The 26,632-nt window shown below is 43.3% G+C and overlaps 1 protein-coding gene across 1 annotated transcript in view; it reads left to right on the forward strand.

Annotated features, from left to right (window-relative positions):
• The window catches only part of PNPLA7 (patatin like phospholipase domain containing 7), a 131,980-nt gene that overhangs the window by 87,440 nt on the left and 17,908 nt on the right, over positions 1-26,632 (forward strand). Inside the window, exons 27-31 of the mRNA XM_026113824.2 lie at positions 7,331-7,487; positions 14,598-14,714; positions 19,442-19,511; positions 23,075-23,191; positions 25,563-25,711. Of these exons, the coding sequence (XP_025969609.1) occupies positions 7,331-7,487; positions 14,598-14,714; positions 19,442-19,511; positions 23,075-23,191; positions 25,563-25,711 (610 nt within the window). The remainder of the gene's footprint in view (positions 1-7,330; positions 7,488-14,597; positions 14,715-19,441; positions 19,512-23,074; positions 23,192-25,562; positions 25,712-26,632) is intronic.

The raw sequence follows: 26,632 nt of genomic DNA on the forward strand, positions 1-26,632 counted from the left end.
GCTCAGGCCGATTAATGGTGTTTATGCATCAGTTCGAAATTTTGTCTCAAAGTGCAGTTGTCTTAAGCGTGGACACAACCACATGGCTGTTGTCAGGTTTGATTCTGATAGCTCCATGAGTTGTGTGATAGTTGGATCATCATATGCACATAAGTCTTATTCTTATGACTTTGCACCCATAGTATGGTTAATGATCTGATTATCTCTTTCCCCATCTATAACACCTATCTAATTGCTCATCTGTTCCCATTGCAATGAAGGTGGAAGATTTTAATGTCTTCCATTAAATCCTTCAAGCAGCAGGAGCTTGAGGGCTGGAGAAAAATATTCATTGCAAGTGGTTTATTTTGACTGTCCTGATCTCCAGTCTTGAACCCCCCGAACTCATTAATTCATAGCTGTACTTTGATATACTGATGAAATTAAATGAACAGATGGTGGACTTCTCTTATGGTTTAACTCTTGTTATTAGTTTTGCATCTCTCTATATCAGCAGAATTAAAATGTATGCCTTGTTACAAAGCCAGAAGTGGAATAAATCAAGTTGGAGAGAACTTTTTTCACATAGCTGTTTTAATATTCTGTTGGAAAGCCCACACATTTTAGGGAGGATGATGAAGCTTTGAGTTGCTGTGTTTTTTAGGAATATGTCTAAACTTATCTGGGCAACCACCTCTCCTATTAAAAAAGAGGAGGTTGGAGAACTTCTGAGTAAAACCTAAGCATGTAAATTCTTTAAAGTGCTATACTTTTGTATTTGTTTTTCACAGTACTTATATAGTCAGGAAGAGGTAGTGGACAACTCTTCAACTTGTTTGCTGGTCTGTCCTGACCTCTTCCATCTGTTCCCCTGTAGATCCTCTGCCCCTGACTCTGAGGTGTGTGGACCGTTTCCTGCCCCTTCTGCAGCTTGCAGATTTGTGCTCAAACAGGGTTCTTTGAAGACTCTTCACAAATAACTCACGGCGGCGGGGGGAGAGGAGGGTGAAAATATTTGTTTTCCAAAGAAGATGATTTTTCTTTGCACATAACTGCATTGTTTCTTTGTCCAGAGCATGAGACAGAATTGTGCTTGGCTTCTCCAAGCAGCAAGTGTTTTGGGAGGTACGGTTTGCCACCCAGCCTCTCTTTCCTCCTTCTGCGCACACGTATAGAAACATGCCTCCGGCAGGTATCATCACAAACCAAAAACGCTGTTGAGTTTTCTGATTTCCTTTTACTTTGATTTTATTTAGTTTTCCTCCCCTCCAGTGGCTTACTCCCACGTGATGCTTCCCGCTGCAGGACTAAGTACACCTGACAGCCTTCCCAGGAGGTCTGAACAGTTTTTGCTCATTTACTTATTTGTCAGGCACAAACCCATCTGTCTAAAGTTTTGTTCTAAAGTTAGTATATAGAACGGAAACTGGATCAATGGTAAGAGGGAATTGCATTTGAATTTTGTCACAGGAAGATAGTTTTACTGGGGATGGGATAAATAGGAGTTGTGTGCCAGTCACCCGTGCGTGACTAGCGCTGAGCAGGGTATTCGGGAGCTTTTAAGGGTAACTTGCAATTTTTATAGCATGCCAAGGCTGAAGGGAAAATGGTTTCTTATCTCTGAGTTAAGGACATGAGGGGAATCTGAGGGCAGAGCTAAACGGGAGGATGAAATGAGGCTGGTGTTAATGGAGGAGAAAGCAGGAAGAATTCGGGTGTCTGGATCAATTTACTTGTACCTGGGCAGGGTCATCTCTAAAACTGTGCAGTGGGAGGGAAGAAGCGTCTTTCAGGGCAACAGCTGGGACAGATCATATTGGTAGCTGGATGCTAGGATGAAAAGCAGGGAATGGGGGATTTCTCCTGCTATTTTGCTTAGAAGAGGGGCTTAATTCTTCAGTGTTGCCCTGATTGAAAAATTCCTCTTAAGTGCACAAGTAGTACCGTGGGAACAGAAATGCGATGGCCTGGTTTCTGTTATCCTTTCGAGCTGACAGCTCAATCACTGTAATTCTTCTGGCAAATTTACGATACTAGAAAGTTTTCTGGTCAGGGAAGCTGGGAAATAATGTTATTGGAAGGATACGAGTGTGATTAGATTTCAAAGCAACATTTGTATGTGGTGTTGTAGCTGCAAAAGATTAAAGGTGCCAAATTGGAAATAATAGAGTTTAACTTCTAGAAGACTTGCTTGGCTTCTTTCTAAAACAGTGGCTCTGCCGCATAGGAAATCAGAAAAAACAACGAAAAGCATATGAAAAATTTCTTTTCCTATAAATAACAAACTCTATCTCATATTTCTAGCTATCACTCTAGGTAGCAGTACAGAGTATGCCTCAGTGGCACTTTATTTTAATAGTATATATATTTTTTTCCCCTGTACAATAAGAACGTGGAGAGTAATTCTAAGTTATCTATTTAAAAAAAAAAAAGTTATTTAGATAACTCTGTAGTGGATGTAACTATGTCTGTTCGTCTGAGGTCTGCTTCACTAACCAGTTTTAGCTTCAGGATTGCAGTCTGGGAAGTGCAAGTGAGCACACGTGCCGTAACTGGAAGGGCTTTGAAAACCTCCTGCCCATTCCCATGGATGGGAAAAGCCAGCGGTGGACTGGAAGCTCAAGTCGCCTTGAGTTTCTTTCTAGCAGTTTCAAAGCCGCGTTGGGGAACTTGATGACCGATGCACCACTTTGGCACATCTCTAAAAAGGAATATAGTAAATATATATTCATCTGTGCTTATGCTGGGGTGCGCTGGGTGGTCTGATGACTGCTCGTAATGTGCTTTGAATCAAAGCTATTATATTAAGGCAGAATGGGTCTTATTTTTAATATCTTTGCTTCTTCAGGAGTTTTAGACTTGACTTGGATTTTTTAGGTGATGGTGTAGCTTAGTAAAGTCCTCATAGCAATTGCCCTCTGTTTTTCTACCTACTCTAACACTTAATTACCTCTGGAAGTTGGTGCAGCAAGAGGAATACCTGGTTCCAGAGAGGCTTTTCTTTCGAGGCGGTAGCACTCTGCAGCAGTCATGACCCCTAACTCTGGTTCATTCAGAGATACCTCCTTCATCCTGATGAGTCTGTTAAGGGCAGTGAGAGGTGCTGTGGAGCCTGAAGACCTGAGCCATATTTTCTCTTCCCTCATCAAACTGAAGTGGACTTTGGAAGTGCTAAAGGTGCAGCCTTGCCTTGCTGCTCCCTTAGTCACAGTCTGAAAAATGAGTGTCCCTTCTCCTCGCTCGGCAGGCGCCCACGGCACTGCGTTTATTCTTCCCGACACTGACAGGCAACATCCTATTGAGAGGTTAAACAGCGCTCGAGGAGAAAATATTGGTGCAGAGTTGCTGTTTTGTATTAATTGTATTTTCTTCTGCCCCCCGACCTCACCGCGGAGGACAGCCTGTGTTCCCACTGACGGTTTAATCTGAAATGTCCGGCTGCATTTGCTCGCGTTTCCAGCGAGTCGTGGCTAATCCGAGCTCTGGCAGGCACGTGCGGAGCAAGCACGTTCGCTCCTCCCGGCAGAATTTTTCCTCTATCAGCTGAGCTTGGTCTTCGTGCGTTAGAGCTGCGTGCCAGCAGCATCTCCCCTGGGGATGAACGGAAGGGCTTGTTTCAGGAGCAGGAATTTTCCTGCAAGCCTTTCTGTGCTCTCCCTTACTGGGTGATATGCTCCCAAGGAAGCATGTCGCCGACCCCCTAACTCCTCTCCCTTCTTTGTTGTCATTTATTTGTAATCACTGTTAGTAAAGAAAAAATTGTGCTTGGAACTGATGAAGTATAGCACGGCTTTCGGCGGCTTTTTGAGCGTATTGCAATCGCTCGTTTGGTAAGTAGTGCGGCGAGGAGCATTGCAGGGAACCCGCTGCACGGACAGTCCCTGGCTTGCCTTGTCCCGCTCGGGTCGCCGGCCAGTGGTGGAGATGAAAACGGAACGGGGCTCTTGTTCCCAGTGCCTCCTCCAGCTAACTGGTGCCATTTCCGCACTCTCAATTCAAGGACACTAGTCAGGGCTGTCCTAGGGAATGATATATGGTGGAAAAGAAGAGCTTTTCTTTATATATAGACTCTGCATTTGAGCACAGGGCAAACCTTGGGGGTTCAGGTAGCAAATTATTTGAAAATAATCTTCTAGGTCCTTTGGCCTTGGTGCCAGAAGTCCTTATCGGTGTCCTAGCGCCAGGCGTTAATCCCGCCGGAGGAAGTGCCCCATCCAGCTGCACCTGCGGGCTGCCTCATGCAAAGGACAGCTGCGTGCGCGGTTCCAGCAATGTAACGTGCATCCGGTATCGGAGACGCTGCTTCCCGATTCCCGATGGACTCCCCGTTCCTCCTTGCCTCCGCAGGAGGCAAGTGATACTCAGCTCCTATGTCAGCCAGATAACCAGGGATTTCCCAGTCCCTTCCTCCGTTCCCCCTAAGAGTGCTCCGGTGTTGATGTGTATGTACAGCGTCATCGTAAGCGATCTTCCTTCGTGCTTTGCATGCCGAACACTTGTATTCTCACGTGTTGCCCTAAATGGGGACAGGTCCCCTGTGAAAATGTGCCTGGGATTACAAGAGGCATGTGATCCCCGTTTCCTGTGCGCTGGGACCCTGTCTCTGTTGCTGGCGGCTAGCATGGGACCTAGCTCCTGGCTTGAATTTCTTTTCCTCGTCTGTTGTAGTATGAGCCCACACTGGCTATACGTGAGGCACCAGCGAGCTGTCAGTGAGCAGGATGCGTGCCGCTTGGCAAACCGCCTGCTTCTGCACACAGCTTCCCTTGGCAGCGTGCCCTTGTTTACGTATGCTGTAAGCTGTGAAGAAGTGGCCAAGAACGAACCAACTTCGGCGAGTCGTTGAGAAGTTTCCTGTAGTGGTGTTGCTGGAGTAGTGAAGTCCTAAAGCTATAAGCAGGGAAAAACATGTAGAAGTAGTCATCTCTTTTAGCAGGCCAGTTGATATATGGAGAAATGGAGTGGGTTCAGGCACACTTGCCTTTCCTCAGGATTTTAGGTTGCACGAATACGTTCAGTCACAAACCTGTTAAGGATGCTGGAACAGGAACAGTCAGCTTTGTAGTCTTGTATAAATGATACATAATTTAATCTGGCAGTTGATAGGAGATCCCTTTCAGAGCAAGAAAAGTACTTTCATTCCCACCTTACAGGTCAGTGCTTTGACACCGATGCATCTTTTGGAGTTATGTTGCTGTTGACGTTCAGCTGGAAGAAAGTAACCTTGCCAGGGACTTGGCTGATGCAAGGAACAGAGGTGATGGCTTGCCAGTGGAAGTAATAATGATCTTTATTTATTCAGGGCCCTCATACAGCAAAGTAAAAAATAAATCTAGAATGATCACATCAAATCCCTTTTAATTTATGGACACATTAATGTTGGAATAAGGAGATCCAGTTTTGGAAGAAGTTAAAGGGAGGCAATCTGGTCTGGAGCTAGTCCTGGCCAATTGAAAATTGCCCTCCAACAAGTGAAATGCTTTAAAGTTCTTAATGTGTCTTAACGGATCCATATGATGTAGGCTTTCTCCAGAAAGCAAGTTTCATAGCGCAAGGTCTGTCCATCAGCAAAATCAGTATCAGCTAATGACTTGGACACAGGGATAAAGCACGCGTGAGTACCAAGCAGAAGCAGCAGATTGTGACAATAGCTACCATCTAGAGGCCTAAAAACAGTGGGCTTCTCTGGCAGGGATAAAGTTATAGTTCTTTTAACTTGGGCATCTTATGAAAAGAAGCAATAGTAGAGGAGGGGAAGGAGAATTTGGAGGGGAAAACTAAATGAGCCCCTTTCTGCTCTTGTATTTCACCAGTGCAGATCTGTCATTGAAGTCATTTACACCAATGTAACTGAGAACCTGTCTCAAAGCATTTCAGCAGCTGGAGGGGATTTGCTTGGATGGAAAGAATGCATTCAGCATAGCTCGGCCAAATGACACCTACGGTGGACTTGGCAGCTGTTAGCAAGTATTTATAGGATGTAAACAGCAAGGGGAAAGAGGACGTAAATAGAGCAAACTGAGGGGCAACAGAAGAATGGATGAAAATGGGGCAAGGAAGACTTTACAGCTGTGTGCCTTAGACTGCAAAACATCCATCCAGGTGGAGTGAACTAATTGACACGTTTAGTGTTTATTGGACAAAGCATTTGAAACTGGAGGCTGTAATTTTGCACCGATAAGAAGGCGATCAGCCTCGATTTCTAACTTCTCTGCTTAGGTAATGGTTTTGCAGGGTGGACAGGGATCCCTCTCCCATTAGGGGAGAGCTGTTTGTAAGAGCTGTTTGTACGAACCACCATGCTGGTTCAGATCATGTGTTTCTTGCCTGTGTTCTACCTATCGCTTCTTCCTGTCAATTCGATTCTACTATATCCTTTTAGGGATGAGAAGTCTGAGCTTGCTCACAGTTCTCAGGATGCAGGTGCCTCCTGTATTTACATTCTTATGTCTTCTGTTTTATTCAGGTTTCTTTTATTTGCCTTTTTAAATTCTGCTGAACAAGAGGTTAGTATTATTCAAAGAATATCCTGAGCAGTTCCAAAATCTGTGTGTGAGTGTAGCTAATTTAGAGCTCACTGCTGTATGGGCGTTGCTACTTTGGTCTTCCCTTGTTGTGTCAGCACTGAGTTTTATCTGTTGTTTTATCACCTGACTCCTTTACTGCTGCAAGATCTTTTTGCAGCTCTTGTAATCAAGGAATCTTGCAGACTTGATTATCCTGAAGGAATTTGTATCATCCTCAAACGTTGCCTCCCCATTTGCCCTTTTTCTAGGTCTGCGTGCTAAACTAAGTTCCTTCCATCTGAAAACTGTTTGTCTCTTCTTGCTCTTTGTTTTCCATCTTTGAATTCATTATTAACCCATGCGATGACCTGTCCTGTGATCCCAGGATGGCAGAGTTTCTTGAAGAATCATTGGAAAAGAATCTTGCTGAAAGGTCTTTGAAATCTAGCTGTGGTGGGTATCACTGATTCCTGCTTATCCCGTGGTCTTTGACTCCTTTAGAAGAACTCTAGTAGATTCTTGATGCGCCGTTCCCTTAAAACCATGCTGACTTTTCCCTCATATGACTTTCCCTCATAACTAGTTTGATTCTTTGCTGCTGTTTTTGTATCGCTGGCTTTCATACTGAAGTCAGACTAGGTGGTCCGTATTTCCTAGGCTCCTCAGGAAATCTTTTCAGAAAATTTTTTGCATTCATGACTCTCTTTTTCTGCCATTGATGCTTGTTTAGTAACAGATTGGCAGTTCAGCCCATCCACGCTTGAGTTCCTTTAGAAAACAGCGTTCATGTTTTTGTTCTTTCAGTGGCTGTTTGTCTGATAATGTCTTTTCTCTACTTGGCACAGGGGCTGCTCCCAAGTGGGAGTTATCAGAGCGCTGATTGAAGCTGGCATCCCTGTAGACATGATTGGAGGAACATCGATTGGAGCTTTTATGAGCGCCTTGTATGCTGAAGAACGTAGCTACAATCAGATGAGGATCAAAGCTAGGCAGTGGGCCATGGTAAGAACTTGAAATGTTGTGTTTATCCTCTCAGATGGAGCGCGAGAGTTTAAACGCAAGCCCTAGTACACACAGCAGTGCACAAGTAGTCATCCAAGGAAAGTGCTGCCTTCCGCGCTTCTGTGTCCATGTGTCAAACGGGGCCCCTGCCTGGCATAAAGGGAGTGAATTTTAAAAGCTTTTCACCATGATACTGGCAAGCTGTGGTGATGTGAGCTCCTGAGGAGGGCAAGATCCAGATGCTTGATGGTGTTTTTTTCTTATTTTTTAATTTTTTTTCCCTCCTGCGCAAGCTCTAGTCACAGTACGAATGTAGAATTATATTGTTTAAGTGTGTTAGCCTGTGCTTATCTTCTGTTTCTTTTCTTTTTGTGTTCTGGAATCCTTTTCCTTTCCAACTCTCAACAAATGTGTTTCTCCTTTGTATAATTTTCTCTCTTTCGTTCTCACATGCTGTCATTTTTCAGTGGAACTGATTGACAGAGGTAATCCTTCTCTAAACTAAATAAGATCAAAATGTTTGATTGTGGCCTGAGAATCCCAGAGTGATGGTACTCTGTGTCAGGAGAAATTTTTAACTTAAATGTATAATACACACAAAATCGTATTCTTATAGCTGAGGTTGTTTTAAACAGCAACTTCTAGATTGTGTGTGAATTCACTTATTAATAGGATGTTGGGGGAAAATTGTACTAGCACCAAGTTACACTAGCTAAAGTTGATTTAATGGTAAAGGTTAGCATTATTTCTGGAATTTGCCAGATACAGCATGATTTCACTTTTGTATTGTTCATATGAAAACCAAGTTTCCATGTTGTTTTTTTCTTGTTGAAAGGCAAGCAACATGAGGAATTTTCCAAGCTGGATTGAGCTCTGGTTCCATTTACATCTTTAGTTTTAGGGGGAAATAGGAGCTGGGCTGGCTATGTTGAGGAGCACCTTGAACCCAAATCGTTCTGCAGTACAGAGTGCTGGAACTGGAAGGGTTTTGGGAGAAGCTTGAGGTTAAGGATATAAGGACAACTGAATTTAATTGTAGCAGAGATCCATTTAGCCTTGGACTCTTATCTCACGCACTGGTCGCTCTCAAATGCCTATGGAATATCATCTCAGCGGGGCAAGCATGTGGCGATTCCTCCCTGTCACGTTTTCCTAGCCCCCAGCAATTTGTGGCTCACTAACTTCTCTCAGTTGCTCTTGTATTTAATAGTTAGTTTGGATTAATGGCGTTTTCCTCCATGCATTTGTCCAGAGGATTATCTCCTTTTGCTTCTTACCTTGGAGAAACAGGAGGAGCATCAGGTCTGCTCCATACATGTGGTGACGTAGAGTTGGAAATCCTGGGTTTTTTTTTTGCATCTCCGTGATTGCCACTCGTGAGCTCACCAGCCTCACTGGGAAGCACACTTGCTGTTACCAGCAATAATTAAAGATGAAACAAAGAAATCCAATCTGTTGATTAACTTCTGAGCACAAACTGCAAAACTCAAAGACTGTTTCCCAAAGGGGAGGGTGGGCTTTCACCTAGCCTATCTACTCAGACTGCTCAGGTATTCGTACCTTGAAATCCGTAGATGAAACGATAGTTAACCTCTCCTCCAGCCTCTTAGAGCAAAGATTTCATCTTGTTAGTGAAGAATGGATTTACGTGAGATTTTTATGATTATTCTGACAAATTTGCCAGGTCCCCATCCAAACCAGGAATTGTTCAAGTGTCTGAGAATGGCCTGTCAAAATGCATCAAAGATTAAAAAAATAAACAACCCCACCCCCCCAAACCCCACTGCTCTGTTTGAAGCCCTTTTCACTTTTAATGGCATGCTCTGAGGCCCAGTCCAGCAAAATGTTTGCATTTTAGTCTGAAGAGAAGAATAGAAACCCTCTCTCCAAGCTCAGCATTACAGATAAAGCACAAAGTAGTTTGAGGGACTGTAAATCTCTTTAACGCCAGCTATTCCCAGTTGTTTTCCGTTGCACTGTGTTACAGCAACTGTTGCCTGAGCAAGGAGAGTGGCTCCTTTCACTAAGCACCAGCTCTGTAATAGTAGTGGCTGAGATTTGTTAGAAGTTTATAGAAGATCCACCTGAAAGGACCAAGCATATGAGAGGCTGCTCCTCTGAGTGACAAACCTAGCAGATAAGCCCCACATTCCCAGTGTCCAAAGCTTGCAGGACCATTCATGCTGGTCTCAGGAGCAGCACCCTTGCCAAAGAGGATCAGTCCAGCAGGTACCAGCTGGGCTGGTGCAAGGGATGCTTTGAGCAGTGTATTTCATGAAGCCAGCGTTATGCAAAAACATGCTGTAGGTTTGGCCAGTTCAGCTGCTCTCGTGCTTGTTAGCTTGTGCTGGTGAAGGTTATCGTTGAGTGCTCTTTGGGCAAAACCTTGCAGCCTAGCTGCTCTTGCCTACGGGGGTATTAGTTTTTGAAATGTCTCCATTGTGATGGGTTGGATAACTCTGGTTTGTTTTTAACCACCAGAATAAATGGTGGTTTTGTCCTGCAGGCATTTCTCTTTTAGGTATTTTTAGAAATTGGCATCTCTCTAGTAGTATACTTGAGGACAGGGGAAAGGATGTTTGTAATTTGATGTGATTTCTGGCCCTAACGAGGCAGCCAAGAAACAAATGACTTTGCTTTGTCACAATACAGAGGGGTATGGAAATAACCAGCCAGCTTAGTTACTGTGTACTGCCGCTGTTTCTTCTGCACCTTTCGTTAAACAGCAAAACAAAACGCAGCTCTTGGGTTTCCACACATGGTGGAAACTGCTCTAGTACTCCTGCATTGGGAGATACCGTGGCTCGAGGAGCTGATCTGGCCAAACTTCTTGCTTTCGTGGCCATGCGTTTCTTTCTGGCCAGCCCAGCAACTCGAGCTGCCGGCTGCAGAGGTTGCCGTGCTGGCACGGGGAGGGCGAGGGCAGAATCATCAGCTGTGCCCCAGCTTGGATCACGCTGCTGTCTAACTGTATCCTGATACTTTTCTTGAACCATTACATCTGTAATTTGGGGGAAGAAGGTTGCTGTCTGCCCTAACAAGGCTATGCCCAGATCCCTAGCGCTGGTGGGACTTGGTGCAGGTTGAGGATGGCTTGCGAACGCTGCAGAAGTGGCCGCTGGCTGAGGAAGAGCGTGGGAGGCAGCACGGGACTGCCGTGCATGGCGAAGCAGTGAGGTTAGTGAGCACGGGTGCGATGCCCACGTGCCGGGGGCCACCAACGGTACTTTCACTGGGGACGTCGGAGGGGGAGCAGAATTGGTAGGTGCCTTGTTTTGTAGCTGACTTTGCATCCTACACTGTTTTATCGCGTTTGTATGCCAGATCTTCCTGTATAACAACAGATACAAGTACAGATCCGCGCAAGCAAACACAAACTCAGAGATGAGTGGGCAAACTATATTGGCACGAATACCAGGCAGGATGCTGAGGGAAAGATACCTGCCGCCCAGAGGAGAGCGGAAAACTAAGCTGGTCCCAGACCTCAGGTGAAGGGGGTCTCTATTACAGTGGCTTAGCACTGCTTTGGGCAAGGCAAAATGTAATACGAGGTAAAGGAGCTTTTAAGTGCACTACAAATCTTAAAGAAGTCGCAAGTTAATGATGAACTGCGTGTAAATGAATGTGGAATTGTTTTGTCTTATAAATGTGGTTGATAAGGCGCAGCAGAGAACCTGCTTTGGGTGTCTTTCAGCCCAGGGCTGCTGGAGGACTTCATTGGCCTGCCAAGGTGCTCTCTGCTGGCGCTTGCTGCTTTTTAATTGCATTTTAAAAACTTCCTCTACCTTCTTTTTTTTTTTTTTTTTGGTTTTATTCATTGGGGGTTTTTTTAGGTTTCTCCGCTTACAAAAATTGAAACAGGCCAGACTGGTTTCCCTTTGTAAGCCAGCTGAAGTATTTCCTCTGGTGGCCTTTAAGATTAAATTTGGTATTTGAGATTATTAACAACAGGAGATGAAAATAATTGGGCATGGTTGTATTAAATCTTAAAAAATATAAAATTGCTGTACCAAAAGGTACAGATAAAATCTATTTTTGTGTATGCATAGGGCTCACAGTTCATAATTATCAATTAGTGTGTTATTCGAGGTAAAATTTCAACACCCCAAATCAAGTGTTAGGATTTGGGAACTTCAGATAAAAGGTTGCACAAAACACCCCAAAGTGTCTATTGCTTTGCAGCGTCCCATTAAGTCACCAAACCGCCCTACTTCTGTCCTGTAGCAACTGTGTGCACGAATGGTTATAAAGACGGCATGTTAATGTTATAGGATCAAAACATCTGAAACTGAATTTAAACATATATTTATTTATTCTGTTCTTTACCTTACTCTAAGAGATGGCTAAGCTTTCTTCACATTCCAAGTATGAATTCTTTTTCTCTTCATTTCTTAGATTTCTTAATAGTTTACCTTCAAACCTGAACTTCCAGCATCTTGCTTTTGGGATAAATATATCCCTGTAATGCTGTTGATCTGACACTGTTGCTGTGAATTATGCATTTATTTTTCCTTTAACTTATTTTTCGTTGCAAATTCCTTTGCTTGGTTCATTAAAACTTCATATGTGAACACTGAAAAGGCTCTGAAAGCAGTTCTGGATGCTATTTCTAGTACTTTCTGAAATATTTAATCTGTTTACAATTTTTCTAATCTTTTGTTCTTGCAAAAAGTTTTCCCTGTAACCTTGATGCTTTCTTTTTTTCTGCACTTGGGAGCACTGAAAAGCCCTGGGAGTGGCCTTGGCTTATTGACCCCGGTTTACAACCTTTGTGCATCAAAATACAAAATAGCCAGAGATCACAATTCAGTTTTCCCTATTGCCCCTTGTCATGTCTGTGTGTCCCTTCCTTGCTGAAGTTGCGTTATACATTGGGGTAGCTTTTAAAAAATAATCTTTTTATTGAAGGTCTTTATTAAAAGAAAGCTTACGTTGCAGCAAAGCCGTAGAAAATGAAATCATTGGAGACGTTTGTGGAGAATTGCAAAATATCTGCTCTCCTCCATGAGAAGTGGTAGCACCACTGAGGGGCTGCACTCCCCATCATCGCTCTTGAGGGACCAGAAGCTTTTTTCTTGGAGGTGAAGATGTTGCCCTTCATGCTGGTGGGCAGCACAAGTCATAAGGCTCCGACTGCCTTTCCAAAGGGTGATTTTTAGCTCCATTTATCTGGCGGAGGGGAGGGGATAGCAGCTATTCTCGGCAGGCTGAGGGAAGCTGTTTGCCATCAGCATCTATGAAAAGGGCATCTTCCAAACGTGAGAAATGAGAATATTAAGAACTAGCCATTAATTAGAAGCCTTTATTTCGTGTGCAAGACTATTGTGGGCATTAATTGCATGGAAAGCGTAGAGGCCCAGCATTATAAAGATCATTTGCCTGATGCATGGGGCTGAGTTGGAGAAACCTTTCTTTAGTGTTAAATAACAGAATTTTTGTAAATTCCTCTTCCCCCGAATTAATTGTTCCCGAGTACTGTCGGAGACCAAATCCTTGCTTTATGTACAAAAATAATTCCGTTTAGCTCTGAAGTGGTGAGGAGCGTGTTGGTAATTAGGTTGACATACTGTCTTCATCCCATCAGAGTCGAAAATGAGAACCTGAATGAAGTGGACAGGTTTGTAAGCGCCAAGTTTCCTGTTTGTATACTTTTTTTAAGCCTTTTTTTTTTCTTTTTTGGTGTGCGTGCGCTTGGTTTCGTGTTTTATCTGGGCAGATATCTCAGATGTGTAAATGCAGCATGGCAATGTAGGCTAATCCAGCTCGTCTTTAAATCACTGCTAGAATAAAGCCAAGGCCAGATGTTGATCACAGCAATTTTAGAGGCTGTCTCATGCAGCAGCTCTCTGGGTGCAGATGGCACTATATTGTCTGTTGAGGTGTCTGTCTCTTAAAATAAAGAGACCATAAAGAGACCATAAAGTATTTCACCTAATAGACACATTTTATCTAACAAAAACCTGTTTAATTGTGAAAGAGTTAATTTTTTTGCTTCTATTTTAATTGAATGTGGCATCATATATTTGGGCTTTGAATTTTGTTAGGGTTTGTCAGGTGCTGAGACCAATACTGTGGTTATGGAGCAAATAAAAGTGGCTATCGTGCTGCTTGGGCCATTAAATTAGTTCAGGTATTTTCTTCATTTTTGTCTTGTAGGTTAGTGCAAAGATGTAATACACTGAAATGAAGAAAAGAATCTGTGGAAAGCCTAATTACAGTATACAGATGTTACATTTGACAGCGCCTGCCCACTGTTATGTAATATAATGGATATCTAGACTGCTTTAGGAAACCTAATATTTTTTAAATGTGGCTTACGAAAAGTGCCCACTTTAGCACCAAAGTGCTGACTACCAAGCAGCAAGTAAAGACCCCGGGAACTGACTTTGGAATGAAAAATAATTTTGCACTAATATATAGAGAGGATGTTTTAAAGCTCTTTGAAGTGAGAATTAATTAAACCTCTTGTAGCCCCAAAGAGTCATACACATGTTTTTTCGTAAGTGCTTACACCGAGCCAGATAAGGGATTTAAGCCTGGGATAAAATGAAGGCATGATCCGAAAAATGAGAACAGATGTACAGGTTTTTATATCAATTCTTATGTTACAGATTTATAATTTCATTTCCACATGGATAAACTGCACATACAATGTGAAAAATTTTTAGATGCGCCGAAGTTTCAACTTGATGGGATTATGAAGCAAGGATAACTAATATCTTTGTGTATAATGGAAAAAATAAGTCAAGAATTAATTCATGTGCATTTTTTAAGGCAGAAACCTGGGACCACATGCACTGTTTCTGAGTGAAGTTTTGTTCTAGGGGTAGGAATGAAGTAATGCAAATACACACTATTCCATAGCCTTATTACAGATCGGCTAGGAAGTTTGTTTTTTGTTTTAAATTTATGATGCCCTACAAGGAGGTACTGGTTGTGAGGGTTTCGTAGTTGTATTTCTGTGCCTTTGACAATTTTTGTGCTGCTGATAGCAATGCTTCCACATGTTTGCTGCTTGAATCTGCAATATGATGTCTCGAATTGCATATGAATAACATTAATATGGATTCTTGAATGTATTAACCTTTGAAATGTTCCTCTTCCTTTTAGGATATGAATTCAGTGTTTAAGACTATTCTAGACTTGACATACCCAATAACCTCTATGTTTTCTGGAGCCTCTTTTAACAATGGCATCAACAACATCTTCAAAGATAAGCAGATAGAGGTAGGTTGCTTGTTCGGTTTCTGTCTGGCACATGGTTTCCCTGTGTTCTGTAGTAACAGAAATATCTTTCTTTCATGCTCATAGTAGATATGGGGCTCTGGGCTGACTGACTACATGTTACAACTGTGAACATGATGCTACATGAGTTGGGGAAGGAGGCTCTTCTCTCATTTTAGTGACTTTGGAAAGCACACGTGGAGAAGATCACTTGTTTTAGCTGCCTCTGTTCTGTTTGACAAAGATCTAGCTGTTTGAAGGCAGAAGTAAGGATTGTTTCACTGCAGTAGAATTGCTGAGGTTATTTTATCGTTGTTTTTCTGCAAGTCAGGTTTAAGAGACCCATAGGGCACTCCAGAAAAAGGTCGTTAGGAGAGCAGCAATGTTTTTTGAAGATGAAGTGAGTTTTTAAGAGCAGTCTATTGAAAATTGAAATAACGTCAAAGATTCTTGTCTCGTATTTTGTGCCTGGTGACCTTCTGTAATTGCTAGATACTGCTCAGGCTGCCCGAGCTGATAGCTGCATTCAAAACCTCCGCTATCCCTCCTGCAGCAGTAGCAATTTATAAAGCGCATTATCAGTGGTTGTCTTCCTAGGTGACCGAGTTTAGAGAGGGCTTGGGTAGTCTTGTAGTCTTACTTCATTTGCAGTCTTAGCCAAATTATTCCTGTGTCTGGAATCCTCCTGGCAAAAGGTTATTTTGAATAAATATGTTTAAAATATATGTAGTGTTAATTTGCTTCATAACCTGCAACATTCCCTACATAAATGCAAATATGAAAGTAAGTGATTAATCATCGTATGTGGCTTAAAATAACGTTTTGTTGGGCAGAGTGGATGGTGTCGGAAATGAACAGGCTTTAGAGTGAAAGTCTTTTTGGGACTGAAATTACTTCTGTTTTGTTATTTGCGCAGCACCCACCACACTGTTAGTTCCTTAATCATGCCTATCCCTTCCTGAGGCGCTTCAGCTCCTATATTTGGCTTAAGCATGGCCTGACAGGAAAACCCATGGTTCTGATGACTAGGACAGCTCTTCTGCTTGCTTTGACGTGGCTAAGGAGCAGAGCACCGAGAGCTTCCAGGTGGTGCTGAGCACTGTCTTCTCTCAGCTAACTCGGTGGGAACGGTGGCTCCTTCACTTCTGGGAAACACATGGTACAGTGCAGCGTGGGGCCTTAGGAGAACGCTGCAGAGAGCTGTGAAAAGAAGTGAATGACAGAATGGAAGAAAATCTCTGAGCTTAGGTGGCTCCTGCTCCTCCTGGCTTATCATTGCTCCTTTTGGTTTCTGCAGCCAGTATATTGTGCTTGGCTTTAAGACGCAGTGGATTTCTTTCCTGTGATACTATGACTTATGTACTACAGCTGTAACTGTATGATCTGTTCTGACCTTGTGGTCTCAGGAAGGAAATTGTTTGGTCCAAGAGAAACCCAATTCTGAGGCATACAACAGCATCTTCTTTGTGCGTGTGTGTGTGTGTGTGTGTGTGTGTGTGTGTGTGGTGTCGTAGACTAAATCCTTCGGTCTGTGCCTGAGGATGTTTTTATGCAGGAAGTCTGCCATCAGATAAAGAGATGTTATGTAGCTCTGGAAGGAAAGAGGCAGCTACCCCTTAATCACAATTCATGAAGTTAGTATTAGTTGACTGGTCATGTCAGCAGAGATTGAAGCTGAAAGCTGTGCAAATGTAAAAAAAATCCCTCTAAATCGGCACCTATATTTTTCTCATCAGTTGGTGGAGTGGATTGGGGGAAAGGAGGGAGAACAGCACAATGTTTTCCGATTGGAAATATATATTAACAAGAGTTAATTACAGCTTTACAAACACAGGTTCTGTTTGGATGATTGGCCACAACTGCTCCTTCCTCAGAGTATCCAAGCTGATTTTAACAGAACTTTCTACTTGTTGGGCGATAGTCTTTGTGGTCGTATAAAAAGCTTAAAATCAGGAGACACTGGACCAGCTCCTCCTTTTCCTACCTGTGGCTGTGAGATGACATGCCTGTGCTTCTCATGCATGCCCTCGTCAGTCTGCTTCGTTAGAGCTAGGAAGTCTAACCACTCAACACTGCACTGTTATTTCTGTCATTGAATGGGAGGTTTCCATTTTCTCTTAAACTTGCTCTCTGACAACCCTTGTAACGCAGGTGTCTTCCGATTCCCAGCAGTGTTGTTTGTGGGGTAGCCCTGGTTTCCAGCAGCCCCCCGTGACTGCTCCTCCAGATGTGGGCAGAAGGCGTTCCAAGAGAAGAATCACGCACGTTCTTTCAGGAAAGCACGCACAAATCCGAGGCAGAGTGCTTGGAAAGTATTTCTCACGAAATACATCTATTCCTCCTCTGAAACTCTAACGGAGAGAGGATGGAATTTCTGGTCAATGTACTTCCTGACATCTGCAGGAGAATGTCATTTGCTCCTCCTCTGCCAGTAAAGAGCATAGTTACAGAAACTTGGTGTTTACATAGATTTCCGGACACGACACTGTCAGCAGAATAGGAGTCATCCTTCTATCTAAATACACATGAGCTTTCTTCATTCAGAGCCTTAACTCTTCAGCTCCTAGCAGATGACACTGCAGTGTTCCTCTGAAAGAAGCAGGGAGGCACCAGATCAGAGTATGTATTGCAGGGGAGCACCAAGCTCTCATTTTTGTCCCCCATGCCACGTATCTGCCAGAAAGACAAATTTCTCTTGCAGGTCATCTCAGCTGGAGGTTCAGGTGGGAGGGATCACAAAGAAGAGTTTTATCAAATCCTGTTCCAAACTTGAATAACTCCCTCTCCCCCAAAATAAACGAAACAAAATCTAACATGTTTTCTGTATTACCCTGTGGCAGGTCTTATTTTGGTTTCCTTCGGGCATGTGTTTCCATGAATATGAAACGAATACTATGATATGTTTCTCTCCCTGTTTCCCCATTTTTGCTTAAACTGTGGTTGATGCATGGAGTTCCACAATCATCAGAATGTCTTTAGCACAGAGAAGCACCCTAATATGCTTGTAGTCACACTTTCTTCATCCACCCTCCTATGGCATTTATACCAGATGGGATTGTAATACTTCTGTAGCATCTGTTAGTCCTCCCAATTCCAGCCAGAAGCTTTGCAGAGCTGCTTAAGAGATTAAGCTCACTAGAAAAAAGCTCCTTTTTGGCAATTCAGGATATCTTATTGAACAGCACAAAAGCTTATACCAGAAATACAGACTGAGCAAAAAAGGGGTACTTCTGAGCTCGTACTGACAGCTGTAGTCCAAACCCTTTTTGACCTGAATTTAAGGCACATCAAACCTATGCCAGAGAAGGCCCAGCCAACTTGTCCCATGAAAAGAGTGAGAGGCTGGCTGGAAGGGGAAGCAGGTTGGCCTTTCCAGTCTTACTTCAGCTGTGTCTGATTGACACAGAACTATCAGCTCTTGTTCTCTAGGTATAAGTTCACTTTATTCAAACAGGTCCTTTTTGCGGGCTACTGTTCTCACTAGATACCATGAAGGCTTTCCAAAACTATCCTTTCTCCAGCAATCTCCTATGTAGTTGGGAGACCAACCTCCCGTTCAGTTTTCCAGCTAGTTGGATGTGAGCACAGATGTTGTGGAAACCAAAATGTGAAGTTCTGCTCCCAGGAACAGGGCTTGTTGGTTTTGTCTAGCCCCTGTTGAATAGACTTGTAAAAGGTTTAATTAGGACATTCTTTTTGTATGTCATCCTGCTTATTAGGTAGATTATATTCCACACTCCTCACTAATTGCTATTTTACCCTGCAGTATCTTAAGCAACTTCTGAGGTCATCTTGAAGATCTAGCTCCATTTCTGTAGGTAATGCTGCTGAGTTTGACATTGTCCCCTTTGACTCTTAGGCAACTTTGGGCTTCAGCAGCATTGCTCTGCATCTACTGCTGAAAAGACTCCTAGCTTCAGCACCATAAGATACAACTTGAAAGTCATTTAGACTGGAAAAACATTGCTCAAAGAGGGTCATGATCTACATACATTTTCCCCCCTTTTGTCTTGGGCTCTGGTGTTTAAGGAAGTGGGGCAAGGAAGATGCTGTCCACTAGTCTTAGGTTGAGGACATGGGGATCTGAGTGTTCAGATGCCCATCCATGGTGAACGCAGTTACGAAAGACTTGCTCTGTGTGATGGGTAAACACCACCTTGAGCGGAAAAGATTCAGTAAAACACAAGAATGGCCATGCTGGATGAGATCAAATGTCTGTCTAGCTTAGTGCCCTGTCTCCAGGGGGGGCTAAAAGCAGGTGCTTACTGGATACTGGATAAGAAAAGAGTGCATTAAAGGTGAGCCTTCCCTTCACGTTGTCCTCCAGCACTAAAAACTTAGGGATCTCTTTAGATGAAAGTATCATCAGACCCGCAAACTTCATCTGAAAGAACAACGAATATCATGAAAAAAGATAAATTTCTGGTTTTAGTGATGCAGTTTTGTACTGTTCTGTGTGCTGAACAGTCTTCTGGAACAAGTATTTTTTGCTATTAAGAAAAGAAAATCATGGGTTTTGTCTGCCTTGTTTCTGCATGAAGTGTTTGCATAAGGAAAAAGATTGTGAACCTAAACACAGCTATTGTTTTTCTCCATCTGTGCAGGCATTTGTGTTTAGCTCTGTCTATCAAGATACAGAAGTTGTTGCTTCACCTTCCATGTTAGACATGGGTTTTAGTTTCAGTGCAAGGGTACAGATATTAGTAAAATTAGGACTTCCTCTGTTGCAGGATCTGTGGATTCCTTATTTTACGATCACAACTGACATCACTGCCTCGACAATGAGGGTCCACACGGACGGTAAGTGTGTACAGACAGCTTTCTCCAGTGGCAGGCATTAAACACTGATGAAATATGATTTTGTTTGCCTTTAAGTTTGCCTTTCCTTTCTTTTCTCTCTTTTCTGTTATTTACTGAGCACCAGACTGTGGTTGCACACAGGCAATAAGGAACAGAGCTGTTGGGAAGAAATTAAATGAGATAGTGGATTCACTGTTTAGAAAACAAATGAGTCCATCGACACCATTCTGTTTCCTAAAACATGCTATGAAATGCAGGAGTCTTTAACCATAAATCAGAACTAATGCAACCAGGGCATTTTAACATTCAAATTCCCCATAAATGAAGATGTATTCCCAATAAAGAGACTCCTGTGCCTGAAGCAGAGAATGGGTTAGAGTCTCATTTGTGTCCAGTCCTCTTTTTTCTTTTTTCCTGGCAGTATTTATGGGACCACAAAATGTGTGGGGTTTTCATTTTGTTTTGTTTTTTAACTTTGAACTGTAACTTACTTTACACTGACTGATCAGAGGAGAAAGATCTGAGCTGCCAGCACTGATGTCAGGATGTGGCAGCAGCCCTGTGAGACACTTGCTTTAACTTTTGGCTGGCTATTTTGGGGTAATGGTGCAGTGACTCAAGCTTCAGTGAAGATAGTACAAGCCTACCAGGTGCTCCAAATATTTCTTTGAGTAGCTGACGCCTTTGCTACCATGTCTCTGTTGTTTTATCTTTTGAGCTGGCTCAGGTAAGACTGTCTATTCCTGCAGTTAAGGTGTGGGTTACAGGACCATTAAATTATACTGGCACCTAGGCTTCATTGATTTAGGGCAACCAAGGGAGCTAAACAAGCAGAAAAAGAATCATCTTTTTTGTAGGCTTTGTTTTGTGCTTCCACAGCAGGTTAAGCCAATTTAAATCAGGAAATGGCACTCCAATCCAGCTACCTGTCCCTGCTTCTTCCTTACACTGGCAGTAGCACCTGTGCCACCAGGAAACTGATGTGATCAGAAACAGATCAGGCAAAAAAAGGCCTAAAATGTGAAATTGCAGGAACGCAGCATTAATATGGGGCAGGGCTGTGCAGAGGATGGCCTGAGTAAGAGAGAGATGGGCAATGGCAGCTCTGACTTGGATCGGCATAAGCCACCACTGAAGCCCACTTTAATGCAATTAAGAGTCAGGCTTACATGTGTTTAAAAAAAAAAAAAAAAAAAAAAAAAAAAAAAAAAAAAAAAAAAAACCAAAACGCTAAAGAGCTAAACATGTTGTTAATTTGAGTGTGTGCTAAAGTGCCTAGATTACAAATGAGTCTGGCCTCTGTTCTCAAATCCAGCAGGCTTGTAGGGTTGGGTAGACCCACCACAGCAGAAGGTGAGCAGACCTAATTGTTGAGCTTTCACCTTTCTTGAGCTGTGAGGACTTTCAAGGCACCTGGATCACAGCTTATTGCAAACACAGGTTTGGGGAATGAAGACGCTGCTGCAGTGGGCTCTTTGGGACGTGACCAGTTCCTTCTGGAAAGCAGTGTGAGGAACATGGAGAAGGTGCCATCGCCCTTGTACCATCCAGTTTGGAGACCGCTGACTGGTTTTGCTAGTGCAACGTTGGTTCCATCACTCTTTGGCTCTTTTATTATTATTCTTTTCTCTGCAGTATCTTTAATATCAAACCTATTTTAAAAGGCAGCTGAAATCTTGCTTCCTTTAAGCTGCAGGGTCGGATTGCCTACTGTGGATAGAATCTCAGCAGAGAAAGAACAATTATTTTTTTGAAAACAGTTCACCACATAGAAATGCTCAAAGTGTAACAGCTTTGAGCTTAGCTACGAGTCATAAAGCAGGGCTGTTTGCTTCAGAGCTCCCTCACCTATTCTGCAGAGGGAGGCTAAGGACAGAGAGGAAGGCTTTCCTTCTTCATCGTGGTACCTCACGTGGCAGGGTGGTGTGCTGGTCTAAGGGCAGGACTCCCCAGCCCAGCTCACTTCTGTCTGCTGGTGGCCTGGCGTTGTTGGAGGAGAGCTGCAGGGAGGCTGTGCTCTTCCTGCTCTAAGAGATGCAGAGAAACATCTAACAGCCATAGGAGGAACTGCGTTTGTTTTACATAGGTTTTGTATTTGGCTTTGGAGATCAGGCTCTGAGAAGAGTTCCAGACAGGTGGGTATGAACCCCAGCTTGCTCCTGGGCTGGAGTCCGGGCTCTCGCACTCCTACGCTAGCATATGCCAGATGGGCTCCTCACATGCCGAACATCTCTCTGTAGATTTGCTTGCTTTCTTTGAAATGTAATGAGTTGTCATCTTGTCCAACATTTCCTTTTTTTCCTGAGATCAGTCTTTTTTTTTTATTTTTTACGTCTCATGTGGCCTTTCTGAGAGCAGTTTCCTCACTCAGGCAGAAGTTTTAAAATAAGGAGAGAAACTGGCCGGAAAATGGTGGTGGTTGTCTCCAGACTTCACTGAAGGCAGCGGTGGGGATTATCTTCCTCTGCCATTTCCCATCCTGTGCATTTGTCTGGTTTCGGCTGTGGAGCGTAACACAAGAAGTCAGCACTTTTTGGGGGGTAGAAGTTCCAGTTCAGCTAGAACTATTAATAATAAAAAGCAAATCTCCTGCCAGTATTGGCCTCTGATAAGCAATAGGAATGCTTAGGTTATAATTAGAAGAAGAACCGTTATATATTAAAAAAAAAAAAATTGATTCTCAGTTTGGCAAGAGTTGCTGTTTAAAGCAGCAGTAGTTAATTACTGAGAGCTGAGCTCACACTACATTTCTTAATTTTGATATTTTAAAGATTTTCTTCTTGGATGTGATTCTCAGACTCTTTGGGAATGCAGCGCCTTCCCAGTTCAGCTGATGCAAATGTTAAAAGAGAGGAATCAGTAAATAAGAGCCTTAAAGCAAAATGTTTCATAGGAAACGGATCCAATCAATTTCTACGTGATTAAACCTTCTGTTTCTAACAGCTTAAGAAAAGATTATAACTTTCTTCCTTTCAGCGCTATTAGCAGAAATGTTCCAAGAGCTAAGATCACCACCATGTACTTGCACTGGTTTTACTGAGTGGAAATGTTTATTGCAAAGCAGGGAAAACAGAATTTGGGGCTTCTGCAGTAGGTATTTCTCATGCTCAGCTCCTGCTAAAAGTCTGTTTTCTGTGGATTTTTTTGTAAAATGTAATGGCTTTAGCTGCTCTTCAGTCTGCTTATTCTTTCTATCCCTTTGTCCCCTCGAGAAACCTTTCCTGTTACTTATCAGCATAAGCTCAGCAAAGCACTAAAGATGATCCCTGCAGTCAGGCATATGCTGAAACCCCCTTGAAGGCAATGCACATTAGGCATGTGCTTAAAACTTTCTTTTTTTCCTAAGATCTTTGAAAGTGCATCTGAATAGCCTTTTCTTTTCTTTTTTTTTTCCCCTAGCCAGGATTATGGTATAGAAAATAATAAACTGCTTTAATAACTTTCTAATGGTATTCTCAGGAGAGTATCTATCTCCTGATTCCTTTAATGAGTACAGAAGCCTACCCACATCGCTGTTGCAGTAAATTACTACTGTTGCCATTCCCTCCCTCTCATTGCTACAGGTTCTCTGTGGAGGTATGTCCGGGCCAGCATGTCTCTCTCCGGGTACATGCCCCCTCTGTGTGATCCGAAGGATGGGCATCTCCTGATGGATGGAGGTTATATCAACAATCTTCCCGGTAGGTGAACGGATCGTTTGGGAAGAAGCCACCAAAGAGCGCAGCCAAACTCTCCAAAACCATCTGTCCTCACGATTACTTGTCAAAAAGAGTGGGACACATTGCAGACACTTTATATCTCATGATGGCAAGCAAGAGTCATTGTTCTCAGTTTCCTAGGTGTTTGCTTTACTGTGGCTTTGTTAAGACTATTTTTGTTATGAAATACATCCTAGTAGGCATATTCTGGAAATACAATTGTAAGCTGATTTTGAATTTATTTTAGTGCTCACTGAAAAGAGGACAGGAATTAAACTGCAACCATATAGTCTATCTTTTGAGTTTCTTGTCAGAGTATCACCTGAATAGGAAATAATTCTGAGAAAGCAGCAGTATTAACTCTTCCTAAGTCGCACTAATTTCTTTGTTAGCAGAACACACTCCATCAGGAAACTTGTTAGAAGATAATTGAAAGTAGATGAAAATTGGTACTGAAAACAACTTTTTGTAGTTGTCTGGCTTTGAGTTTTAATTGTAATGCAGCCACAGGACTGAAGTGGTGAATGCTTTGAGTGGCTTTATCAAATCAAGTGTTTATCCTTGAGAGCAAGTCAGCCTAGCGTGCGTACGTTGTGTCAGCTCCTCACAGACAACTGTTCCTTCTGTGCAGCCCCATCCAGCCAGGTAGCTCCCGTGGCAGGTATCAGCTTCGACCTCCCAGCCTAGAGAGGACGGTGGTGGTGGCCGAGTGCTGTGCCCTAAGGTTGAAGGTTACACCTGATAGTCATCATCATCCTGGTTAGCTGCTAGCAAGTGGCAGAGGTGGAATTACCTGGTGTACAAAAGATTGAGGTGGAGTAAGGAGTGTTGGGATGACCGAACCCCAAAGGGACGAAGGCATGTGAACTTGCTCATATTTATTCTGGACTTCTTTTATGTCAGAGGGTTGTTGTCGCAGTCAGAAGGCATTGGAAGGAAGGTGGATCAGGAGGGTGGCCAAGACAGAAGAGAGATATATGGTGTCAGTGCAGTTTATGAGTATAATTGTGAATATATTCATAGAGAGCAATCCAAGTGAGATGCTCCACATCTGAGTGATCTAAATAGTTTGCACGTTCAAGACACAAACCCAGACTGTATTTTCCCAAAGGGCTGTATTTCCCAAAAGAACAGAAGTGAAAATAACACAAAACAAAAAAGAAAGTCTGTATCTGATACTTGCTGTTTGTGTCTATAAGCAAAAGTATGAATTGCAAACCAAGGCACCTTTACACCTGTACATCTTGAGACTGCAAGAAGAACGTGTGCAGGTGACACTAGGAATGGGGTAGAAAAGATACAGTAGACCGAACCAGCCCAAGAATATAAATCCAAGTTAGAGAACAGTTCTGTTTTAAATAAGTGTCTAAATTAAGCATCTAAATTGGCTCTTCAGTGAGCGCTGTGGTTTTCCTACGCATAACTATTCTGGAAACTGCAACTATCTTGGACTCTGGGGGTGTGGAAGAAATCTAAATTCATTCTGCGAGCAGTGCGTCCCTCTTTTCCCTCCCTTAGAACTTGCCTAAATTCTTGCCCTTATCCAAAGGCTGCAGCTAGTCCTCTTTTTACTGACTCTGAAGTGGGAAGTGTTGTCTCATTACTCTCCCGTTTCCCAATATGAATCTTTCTCTTGCATCTCAAAGCTTTTCTTGGACCGTGTTCCTCCGAGACTTTCCTTGCTGTCTGCTTCCTTTGCTGTTCCTTTTCTTTACTGATATCTTATATCTGTCGTGTTGCATCTCTGCACTGCCGTCTCCCCCCTTTAGGCCACTTGTTCTCTATACATGTTGCCCAGATCTTTGTTCTCGTGAGTACTGCCACGTGAGGTGGAACTAATGTGTGTTTTAATGTGCACTTTCACATTATGCTTAATTCGGCACAACCGTGGACTCCAGCTGAGTGTCTCCCGCCCTCCCTCCCCTGCTCCCTGCATGCGGTTCTGCTGCTTTGCGTCGGTGATAGTGCGGCCTCCGAGTGAGTCAGTTCAGCCTCCTGATCTGGGGGAAAACATACCCTGTAAATGACATTTACCATCAGTTCAGCAACGTGAGCCAGTATGTAACCCTGCAGCTATGTACTAGCTAGGTCTGGTGCTAAGGGACAGCAAGTCTGGGTCTCTCCTTTTGGCGGTAGCCCACAGTTAAGTAGGGCAAGAGCTTCCTCGGGGAAAGGGTGTTTCGGCAGAGCTGCTATGAGTGTTAGTGCCTGAAGCTGTTCAAGGCGAGCCTTGCGGTACTAGGTCAGGTTATACGCTGATGGTCCTTAGCTGTACAGAGCCTTTGGCTGAGCAGCACTGGAGTGAACAGCACTGCTGGAAAGTGTCCTGATTAACGTCTTTCCTTCCCACCAGCTGACGTTGCAAGGTCCATGGGCGCAAAGGTGGTGATAGCGATTGATGTGGGAAGCCGGGATGAGACGGACCTCACCAACTACGGAGACTGCTTGTCTGGCTGGTGGCTGCTCTGGAAGAGGTGGAATCCGCTGGTGGAGAAAGTCAAGGTATAATAGACTATACTAAAAAGACAGCTGTTCTCTGTATGGAGCTGGAAGCTTTCCCTCATTTATTCAGGGGTCAAGGCTGGGTGCAGACCATCTTGTTTCTTGCACTGGAGCTGTTGCTGACTGATGAAGAAAGCTGGGTGGTACCTGGCACCAAAGGAAGTGCAGTGTCCTGGGAGAGGTGGGAGCCTTGCCCTGGGAAAGGGAACACGGGCTGCAGAGGATGACAGAGCTGTTAGAGCAAAGAAACCTTTTCTTACAAGTGCAGTTAGTCTTGGTAAAGCCAGAATTTACAAGTTTTATAAACACACGTTGTAGCTTTGTGCAATTAAAAGTGTTTTTGTTTTTATGTCCCTTAACTGTTAACTGGAGGGGTTTTAGTACTAGGCAGTGAAAACTGACATTACCCTTGCTACTAATAATAAACATGGCTGCAGAGTATGATTCTTTCTTTCCTTCCCCCGCCCCTTGTTAGATGCAGTCATTTCAACTCTATTAAGGATTCTTCTGCGTTTTCTAAATTAGCTTGCTATGTGCCTCTCTCCCAGGTGAATGCTTTTTTTTTAATTCCTTTCTCCTCTCTTCGCTCCCAATTACAATTAACATTTTACAATTCCCTGTTGGAATTGGAAGTAAAACCTTTGTGCTCCCCGAAGTTGGGGAAAATACTGTAAACTTTGGGCTCTGCTCCGTAATCTAAAGTTTTCCCCCTGTGATAACTCCCTTCTCTGAAAAGGCCCTGTGTCCCTGAGCAGTGGCCAGGGTTCCCTTTCGGAGCTGGTGCTGCTGCCAAGTTCCTGCTTTGTCTTTGGCACGGTTTTGCTTGATGCTCCCATCACGTAGTGGGAGTGTTTGGCCTGAGAAGTGGAAGACCCTGACAAATCTCTGCCCTGGTTCAGTAGAGATCATCACTAATTTTGA

This window comes from Dromaius novaehollandiae, chromosome 20 (assembly GCF_036370855.1).
Source record: "Dromaius novaehollandiae isolate bDroNov1 chromosome 20, bDroNov1.hap1, whole genome shotgun sequence".
Classification (NCBI taxonomy): domain Eukaryota; kingdom Metazoa; phylum Chordata; class Aves; order Casuariiformes; family Dromaiidae; genus Dromaius; species Dromaius novaehollandiae.